The sequence below is a fragment of the Neodiprion virginianus genome, chromosome 3 (genome assembly GCF_021901495.1).
Source record: "Neodiprion virginianus isolate iyNeoVirg1 chromosome 3, iyNeoVirg1.1, whole genome shotgun sequence".
Classification (NCBI taxonomy): Eukaryota; Metazoa; Arthropoda; class Insecta; order Hymenoptera; family Diprionidae; genus Neodiprion; species Neodiprion virginianus.
The window spans coordinates 41854634-41864750 of NC_060879.1; the positions used below are offsets into that span (position 1 = coordinate 41854634).

A 10117-nucleotide genomic window follows, 5' to 3' on the forward strand; every position below is an offset into this window, starting at 1 on the left:
GTGGTATATGATTAGTTACAAGTATGTTAGTTGGCTGGTGGTCTGATACTTTGCTCCTGTTTAAAAATTACAGACAGACAAATTTATGTCCGTAGATCAGAAATTCAAGTCGAGCATTTCATCATGTGCACATTTGTCATTTCCAACGTTTGCTGAATTAAAATTTATTTGGTAGCCACCAATCCATACTCCTTCGGACCCTGATGCTGTTATAGCTGCAAGGAAACATACGTGTAACGATAAACAATCTTTCCCTGCAAAATCGGGGGATGGGGCTACTACTACGAAAGCCAACGGTGAGGGTATCCTGCTAAATCGTACTCGCAGTAACGCTATCGGGGAATCTGGTGACCCAATAGCAACGAATGACGATGCGCTGAGTACCTGTAGTCGAGGATCCAGTACCAGTCTTCGAAGTTCGGTCAGTCGTTCCAGTCAAAATAGTCGTCGGACCACGGCGACGAAAACGCTTTTGCGATCACCGAAGGGAAGTGATCCTAAGGGCAGTGATGGACTTGATAAATGCCTGCATCAGCTGCACTTTCAAACCGTTGGGCGAATTGCAAATGGGCTCGATGACGAAGACCTCAGGTCAAGACGGCGATGATGTTAGCTGAAAAATACTTAATAATTTTCACGCGATTTTGTAATATGCAGTCATTTGTTGCTGTGATATTTTGTTTGCAACACGGTTGCATAACGTGTGTCATACTGAAAATTCCACGTAATTATTAACCTCTGTGTCAGACTAAATTGTAATAGTGAATAAAAAACGCTTATTATTTCTATGTGCTCTGAGTCATTGATTCAAACTTTGTTGTTTAGCATAACATAATAGCTAACATGTGGTAAGTGCGTGACTATGCCACTTTACATCTATTTGTATCACGTCAAAATATTTTTATTCGTTTTAATAAGTAGGAATATAGACTATAGAAAATAAATGATAACGTGTATGCTGTAGTGTTTCTTTATGAAACTGCAAACCAAACCAGGGAAATGCAGCACATGATCTTTAAGGACGTTGCCTACTCCCGGCGGAACTGCTGCTTGCAGACGTTCACGCGATGCAAGTTTTCTCCGTCATTTATAAAGATATCGAACTTCCATTAGAAGCATTTTGAAGGCGAAGGAGTAATCTGTGCCGTGTATTTTTTCAAATTTCAAATTTTTTTTTCAGAGTCTAAAAAAACAGCACTGAAAGTGAGCAAATTTCCTGTTGTAATAAAACAAGAAGGAATTTTTTTTTTCAGAATTCTACGAAATACGCAGCACAGGTACATCCTTCACCTGGATGAGGATCTCGTAGATAACTCATCTTAATGATTTTTCGTGAGCGTAGACACCATTTTGACAACTTATCAGTAACGACAATCGTTGAAAACGTATTTTGGATCGATCAAAACCTAGCGCATTATTTTTTTCTAACCGGGGCTCTAACCCCTTTCGCTCGCAATGTCCGAATTATAAGTCGGGCACCCTACCTACTACGCCAAACTACCTTATGAGAATCTAGGACTTTATTTGATTGATAATACAATGCACGGTCCATACGGAGATGACTGGTCAGTCACAGAAAACTGATCAATAAGATTATTCCATTTATCAAGTGAATTCAGCAAAATTTTTAGTAAATTCCAAGTACCGTAAATGAAATTTCCAAATATACCTCATACATTTACTGCACAATGAAGTAAATTCAAAATATGCGTATTTCCAACTAAGTTAAGCAAAATGACAAAGTTATAGTGCACATTTATTGAGAATGCTTAGTAATTCACTTTATAACACGAAATTTGTAATTCAACTACACTTTTGTGTTGTAAATGTGGCGTAGATTTTCAAATATTTTCAACAGTGTATGTTCAGTTGTTGAAACTATGTTCGTATGATCTTGTCTGAATAATTACCGTATTAGCGTTAACCATATTTAAGTCGAGTCAAACTATGTATGGTGCATTCAACTCTGATAAAAGTTGCAGGAATCATCTCGGGTGGTCTAAATACTTATCCGTAAATAGTTGATTATAAATTAGTTAATTGAACCGTACTCTATACTATCGAAAACTACAGAACAGAGCTCACCGCACTATACGAATATAATCCTGATGAACATCTGTGTATGGTGAACATTAAAAACAAAAATATAGTTAATTGTAGTATTATTATAGTACCTTTGACGTCCTTGCATCAACTATAAGTGTATGGTAAAATTGATATTGTGTTTATAGTGCGCCAAACGTTTTATAAATAGTTTTTGCCGCCAATGAGTCAAGGACGATTAGACGGAGTGTCGTACAGTATATAGATTGAAAACGATGTTGCAGATCTTGACGGAGTAATTCAGGACGTCACAGTTTTGAAAGCGAGAAGGTTCACATGATTATGACCACGCAAGAATTACATGATCTGTCCGTGTTAACGTGAAATCCTCTAGTTTTTAGCAATCATTTGTACCTTTGATTATCATATACCTAACTTGAGTGAATAATTATGGGATTTAAGTATTTGATTGTTCTATGTGTGCACGTATATAGGGGCGGCTTTGTATTACTTTACACGCATCAAAAATAGCCTTCGAACCAGCGCTATTCGGCTTTATTATTCTGTTATCTCACATGTAGATCCAATCTCATCAAACTACGTAATGACAAAACATACATTATAAAATTTGTACATGGGGCATTCTATGTCAAATTTACCCCTTTTTTCCCTCACCATTTTTGATTCGTTCCGCGATTTTTTATACGATTCTACCATCTCAAAAAGGCACTCCTGAATTTTTAAAAAATTTTTTTCTGTAACCGTTTTTTTTTAAATATTATTCAAACCCATTTCGAAAACGGCCGTTTTTAAAAATCTGAAAAAATTCTGAAAAATCTACTTTCTCTTTCCGATCATACCGACACCTGGCCGATGATGGGCCGATTTTTTCTTCTATGTTTTTTAGCACTTTAAACATTTTCAACAAACGAAACGCCATCTTGAAACGTTATGAAAAATCTTCAAAAAGTCTCAAAAATCGAGTTTCTTATTTTGATCATTTTGACACCTGGACCATCATGGTTTCGTAACGTTTCAAGATGGCGTTTCGTTTGTTGAAAATGTTTAAAGTGCTAAAAAAAATGACAGAAAAAAATGGGCCCATCATCGGCCAGGTGTCGGTATGATCGGAATGAGAAACTTGATTTTTCAGAATTTTTTCAGATTTTTAAAAACGGCCGTTTTCGAAATGGGTTTGAATAATATTTAAAAAAAAAAACGGTTAGCAAAAAAAATTTGAAAAAATTCAGGAGTGCCCTTTTTAGATGGTAGAATCGTATAAAAAATCGTGGTACGAATCAAAAATAGTGAGGGAACAAAGGGGGAAAATTTGACATGGAATGCCCCATATACACTTAATTTTATTGGACCACTCAACAAGGTGGATTTAATTCCCGTCCGCATTATGTATTGAGATTAGGTTGCGAATTAAATTCAAGGCGTTGTTACCAAACTACATTGTCTCTAATTACGACGAGACATCTTTTCTTCTCGTAAGATAAAATAACTCAGGCTGGTCTCTTTGGCGAGCATCACTTAGTGACAGACAGTAATCATGTTGGTAGGTAAGATTGGCTCGCGCTCGTGCTGTTACATAGCAGCCGCGTGTCTGCTGGTGGCTCTTTTGCTAATCGCTTTCCTGACAATCTTTGGTGTTATTCCAATTAAAAATGGGGACATTCCCGCTGGCGAGGATGGGATGCGTCCGGAAACGACGATACCTCAAGGAAGACTCAGAGGTATAAATATGGTCACACACCTTGGCAGAAGATTCTCTGCCTTCATTGGAGTTCCGTTTGCCGAGCCACCGATTGGAGATCTTAGGTTTGTAGGTGTAATTCAGAGTTACAAGTCATCTAACGCTGCATAGGCGGTGCAGAAAACGTTGCCCGGACACCCGGACCGAGTTAAAACCTCAACTCGCCGATTCGGAGCCTGAACGACGTTAGCTGCGTCACAATTTCCGCGAGCTATCGCTCAGGACCTCATCGACAAGCTGGGAAATTGAACTTAAGTCCTCCCCTTCCGAAGTCTCGCACGTTACGAGCTACGCTACTACTTACAGTAGTAATATACGGTATCCATAGTAAACTGATACCGGTACTTACGATGATACTGTAATTGATTGGGCAAATTTTGGTTCATATTTTCCAAAGATACAAGCAGTTAATATACATCAACACGAGTTGATAATGCAGTGAGGACTTCTCACCCTCCCGAGCTCATACCGTGCATTTTTGTCTTGTCCAAAATGCATGGTATGAGCTCGGGAGGGTAAAAAGTCCTCACTTTATTGATAAGATTTTTTTCTCTTAGTAAGGAGATATTGTCTGACCAAATAAACAATCGAGGATCCGTATATACGTACTGAAACCACATTGTTTTGCCCACATTTACGTACTTTGCTTTTACACATCTCGATTGCTTTGAAAGTCCGCTAAACCATCGGTAATATCAGCTCTCGACGGATTTTCTTTGGGTTGATCTGCATTGATCACAACTCGTGGCACTGAAATACATAATTGAATGTACTCGAGAGAATAACATGTTCAAAATCTACGACAAAGAATTGGCGGAATGATCTAGCCTCATGCTGGCCGAAAAATCATCTATCATTGGGAGTTTAATCGTCACAAAAATAAGGAAACATTAATTTCTCCGATTATTCCAATCCAGGTTTAAACAAGCCGTACCGGCGGGTCCTTGGAACGGGACTCTAGATGCCGGCCGCATGCCTAACGTATGCGTTCAGAGAACGGAGGAGCTCATGGGGGATGAGGACTGCCTCTATCTCAATGTCTATACACCGCAGGTATATAGCAATCGTATTGAATATATTTTGATAGCTGAAGGGAGCTATAGTTTTACCATCATCGTTTTAAATTTTTTATCTCGAGAAATGTACTAGCCGTACCAAGAGATTCAAGGATTTTCAATTGAAAGTACATACATTTTGAAATTCACTTGATTTCAGTACCGAAACACCAGTTTAGAGTATCGTCTGATCCAACAGCAAACAAGTTTAGCTCTGTTCATTTAACATAGGATTGCCGAGTACTGCCAAACATATTGCGGCAATGTAGAATTGATTTTATTGTTCAGCTTTGTTTTGATTCGTACACCACCCTTTTGTTGGTAGACTTGGTTTATGCCAGTGGCACCTTCATTGCTTCACAAATCAAACTTTCGCTCACAGATATTTGAAGATTATAGCGGGTGTCGGACGTGCGGATGGGCGAGATCATAAACATCAGTGGTGATATCTGATTCGGATGATTACAGCGCACGCTTATTCATTAGAAATCGCCCACTTTCCGCACTAGCAACGCCATATACTAATTGTCACACAGCTGGGTACAAAATACAGCATATTTTTCGTATTTTAGATTGGATAAAAAAACTATGTGATTCCATCGTGAAGATTGATTTCGAGAAATAAACACATCCTTAATCATTTTAATTTGTTCAACCATACCTACAGTTCTTTATCGTACTTGAAATATTTTGATTCGGACGACGCTGGAGAAAGTGAAAATTGAGATCTCATTGGATAATTTTCTACGGAGTTCAAACCTCTGATATCATCTTCTTTTTTGCACACAATGAATCAAGCTGTTGCAGAACATTACCAAAAATCGAAGTCATGAAGTTTTCGTTCGTCGATCGTGGTTTCTCCTCGCTGTTCCTAACTCCTTAGGCTGCGTACAGACTAGAGCATTTTTGCGCGCAATATACTCAAGTTTGGAAGTGGGTTCAGAAGTGCATGTTGATGCTGTCAGCCTGCAACATTGCAATATACGTATAGAAGAAATCAGTGAATGAAGCGCTAAAAAAAAGTGTTCTCTCTTTATGATACATAGTTTATAGTTTATTGTTGGTGCACATATTTGCTTTGCTATCATTTCTTAATTTATAACATAAAGAATTGAATAAGATGGGTGCACGGTGATTATTCAGAATCACGGTCTACGGTCGGCTGACATTAATGAATTCTCAAATGAAAAAGAAAATAATAATTACTTTTTTACCATTTCTACCGCATAGCTTCCTAGTAGCCAAAATGCTACGTTACTGCCAGTGATGGTCTTCGTCTATGGTGGAGCATTCCAGTATGGAACAAACAACCCTGATCATCACAGTCCAAAATTTCTTCTCAATAAGGACGTGGTTCTTGTAGTTCCTAACCATCGTTTCGGAATACTCGGATTTTTGAGTACCGGCGACGAAGTATCGCCGGGAAATAATTTACTTAAAGATATAGCTGAAGCTTTGAGATGGACCCAACGAAACATCAAGTATTTCGGTGGTGATGCAAATAAAGTCACTCTCTTCGGTGGAAGTTCAGGCGCCGCCTGCGTTCGGCTTTTAACCTTATCTCCTTTAACAAAAGGTGAGCAGAGTTGCTTAGTTGAATTGAAATACACCTATGGTATTTAGTGATCATCTTCCGTTGGTAAATGTACCCGACTTAATAAGCGAAGCTAATTCTTTTCATTGTGAGAGAGATCAATAATGGCATTGAATTAGTTTCCACTAAATAGACATTAAATACTTGGCATTTCAAATTGACGAATAACAGCAAACTTTTTTCAGGACTCTTTCACCAATTCATGATACACAGTACACCGCAACTCTATCCTCCTGTTCCTGAACCGTATTCGGTGGTCGCCGCGCGAGCCACTAAGTTGGGCGAATACCTTGGTTGTCCAACCAACACGTCAACCACCCTTGTTAACTGTCTGAGGACTTTCAATGGGACATACTTGTACGATACAGAAGTGCTGTTGAAGGATGAAAGGACGGCCAGGGCTACTGTCTGGTATCCTGTAGTCGAACCTGACGTAGAAGGTGCACTTTTTACGGATACTCCAGCGAATATCATTGCCAATGGAAAACAGCATGATTTGCCGTGGGTGGCCCTTGTAACTAAGGAAGAAGGAATTGTTATAACTGCAGGCGAGTATACATGGATCAACGTGAATTAACGAATATTCCTATAGGTGTCTATATCGCACAGAGATGTCAGGTAACATACCAGGCTCTGCATATTTGAAGAAACTTTATCGGTAGTCATTTTTTCTTGTTCTTGGTGAATGAAGTGGTTTCTGAAACTTGTACTTGTTCTTCATTTCAGCGTACTATGATAAGCCAGACTTGTTCCAGCAAGTTTTAGACAACGTTGACTCTTACTTAATCAGCTTCTTGAGACATGACGTTTGGTCAGCCGATGTCGATGCCCAAACTGCTGCTTTAAAGTCTCGTTACTTGAACGATCTAACTGCAGACAGAAAATTGGTGAGAACTAGAACAACTGACGACACAAGTTCGAGTTCCATCAATTATGGTATGTTTGATGTTGCTTTCAGCTACTACACAATTTGACTGACATCATAAGCGATTACGAGTTCATCTATCATATTTACAACGAAGTCAAACAACATGCAAACAACTCTGCTTACAAGAGTCCCGCATACTTTTGCACTTTTGACTACCGAGGCACTTTCAGCGATAGCTATATCTTCAGTAATGGTAACCCGGAGAATTTGGGCGCGGTGCACGGAGACGAGCTGATTTACCTCCTTCCTGGACCAAAGGAATTCTTTGCGCCGCCAGGCTCTGAATATACCGAGAATGACATGAAAATGATCGACGCTATGGTGGAGCTATGGACATCCTTTGCTACCAATGGGTGAGTATCAGGCTATGAATAGATAAAAGACATCACATCACAACCGCTTGTGTATCGACTATATTTGACGATAAAACACATTTTCAGGTTGCCGACTACTGCAGCTCTCAATGACAACGCGATTTGGGAACCATTCTCATCGGACGAAAAATATCTTCAGATCGGTAATGACAGCGATCCTGGAATTCAGGTTAAAAGTGGTTTTCACGAAGAGCGAATGAAGTTTTGGGAAAATTTCTTCGCTGCTAAAAAGTAGATTTAGTTTGAACTGCGGTTCCTAATCAGAATTCGTATTCTTTGTTTCAAAATAGTTTGTTGTGACTTACCCGTCGGGGAAAGTGAAGGAGATGTAGGAATAAATGTTTGATGCCTATCTTAGAACGCAATGTACAGAATTTAGTTTCAATACCTGATAACGATAATATTATCACATAATGCGTATTCGCAGTAGATTTTTTATTGATCCATCACCCACATGTCGTACATACCTATAACGTTTGGTATCATTGTCAGTGTTTCATCGAGTAATATGTACCTGTGCCCTTGGATATTCATTTGCGGCACTGAAAATCTGGCTCGATCGTTTTCAATTATAGTGAGCAACGATTTTATAAAAAGTTTTGGAATTTGTGTACGAAAAAAAAGTATCACCATGTCAGTAATAAACGCAAACTTCAGTTTGCGCTGACTGGACCAACTTGGCTTACCGACCCGTCATCCAAGGTGGCTTTATATACTACGGAGTCGATAAACTCGTTCCGTTTTGTCCGCCGCCTGGTCCTCCTTCACTGTGTCGGCCCAAACCTGTCAGACCCTCAGACCACCCTGAAATGATTGTCTTCAGCTCGCCCTAATTTTATTTAACGTATATCTCACAGTTTATCAAAATCTTTCTGTAACTATCTTGTCTGTATTATCGATTATTCGTCATCAAATTACGAAGTGAGTATAATGTCATTCTTTTAATCTGTAAGCATGATGAAGATCTTGACAAAACTCTTACAAGAATTTAAATATGACCGAACAACTTGTTCGACTTACGTATAGGTCTCTAAGGTCTGTTCGTCAGACTTTAATGCATGTCGTATGTTATCCGACATGGGTACATTATGTATGTACCACCGAGCAAACGTCGTCGACTCAAGTCCTGATCCGAGTCTTATCGCTCATATCAATCATCAATGACATCGAACATTATTCCAGGCTATTAACTAATTCTTTTTAGCAGATATAACTGTCGTTGATATACGATTACCGAGGTTTATTTTGACTTGTCCTCGTCTTCCTCATTGCCTTATCGTACTAAAGCGTTGAGGGTCAAGTCGTCTAGCCCCCAACGTGGTACTTCTATTGTTATACGAAACGCGTTGGATCATAGATGGCGGAATGACAAGTCGTAAGGTACTTGTCCGCAAGTCCATATACTGATTTTTTATGATTATATACAGGAATGCAGAACAGACATCTAGAACATCATAAGATGAACAGCTGAGAAAACTTATGAATGAAATACGTAGAAATTACGCGGATACAGATTATCAAAAATATAATTGCAGCATTACTTCAAATCGGCCTAAATTTTACCGACAAAATCCAAATGAGCTTAGCCTTGGTTTTTTTGCGATTTTTTAAGCTAAAAATTTATCCCTTGCGAATCGATTTAGTTTTCTGAAATCATTGGATCTTTAGGAAAGCAAAAAAGGTACTTGGAACATCGTAAATTTTTATATGCATCTTTGGAACAGACTCAAACGTTGCTCCAGGCTCATGTTTGCACTTACTTCGAATACTTACTAGAAGTTGGCATAAATTATTTCACCGTTGTTCTACCGAGGCTGATATAAGCCACTGCGTCCCTTCGACTCAAAGTGTTAATCCGTGAACCGAATCTCCCCCCAATGATTGACATTAGACTGTACCTATGAACGTATTGCACAGTTTTCTTACCCTCGTGTAGTGAAAATTCCTTATCGAATGTGCCCGACAGCTCGAGGAGAGGAGACATCGTGGAGGAGCTCGTTTCCAGGTAGTAAATAACCCTCTGATTGTGAGTCCTGTTCCTTCGTCATGAAACGTTCATGCACCGTCTTGCTGTATGGCGTACTTGTCTTTACTGAATAAATCACGATTGTAAATTAACCAGCAGATGTGTGACGCATTCCCAGACTTCTCCCAACTCTCTCTTCTGTACATATAAAATGTGCAGCTATCGGTATGTATATATGTACATACTTGAACTCTATCGTAGATTTCATCATATAGTACGGTTGTAAATCTCACCCTATTGTTTGAAATTTTTCCCAACCTTACAACGAAGACAAAATCATTATTCTGTACTTGAGTTTGAATGTATCGGCATCGTTGTGCGTCGATGAAGCAAATGTG

At 39.0% G+C, this 10117-nt stretch overlaps 1 protein-coding gene across 1 annotated transcript; it reads left to right on the forward strand.

Annotated features, from left to right (window-relative positions):
• Positions 1 to 3538: 3538 nt before the first annotated feature.
• Positions 3539 to 8164, forward strand: LOC124300643 (venom carboxylesterase-6-like). The gene is made up of 7 exons (XM_046754940.1): positions 3539 to 3867; positions 4720 to 4855; positions 6088 to 6433; positions 6637 to 6999; positions 7178 to 7338; positions 7410 to 7732; positions 7820 to 8164. Exons 1-7 carry the CDS (start codon positions 3599 to 3601, stop codon positions 7986 to 7988), a joined length of 1767 nt encoding a protein of 588 aa, XP_046610896.1. The 5' UTR covers positions 3539 to 3598; the 3' UTR covers positions 7989 to 8164.
• The last annotated feature ends 1953 nt before the right edge of the window (positions 8165 to 10117 follow it).

Coding starts and splice junctions, on each gene's coding strand:
- LOC124300643 (XM_046754940.1), top strand. CDS start 3,599: ATGTTGGTAGGTAAGATTGGCTCGCGCTCGTGCTGTTACATAGCAGCC. Junction 3,868..4,719: donor CCACCGATTGGAGATCTTAG/GTTTGTAGGTGT, acceptor ATTCCAATCCAG/GTTTAAACAAGCCGTACCGG. Junction 7,000..7,177: donor AGGAATTGTTATAACTGCAG/GCGAGTATACAT, acceptor TCTTCATTTCAG/CGTACTATGATAAGCCAGAC.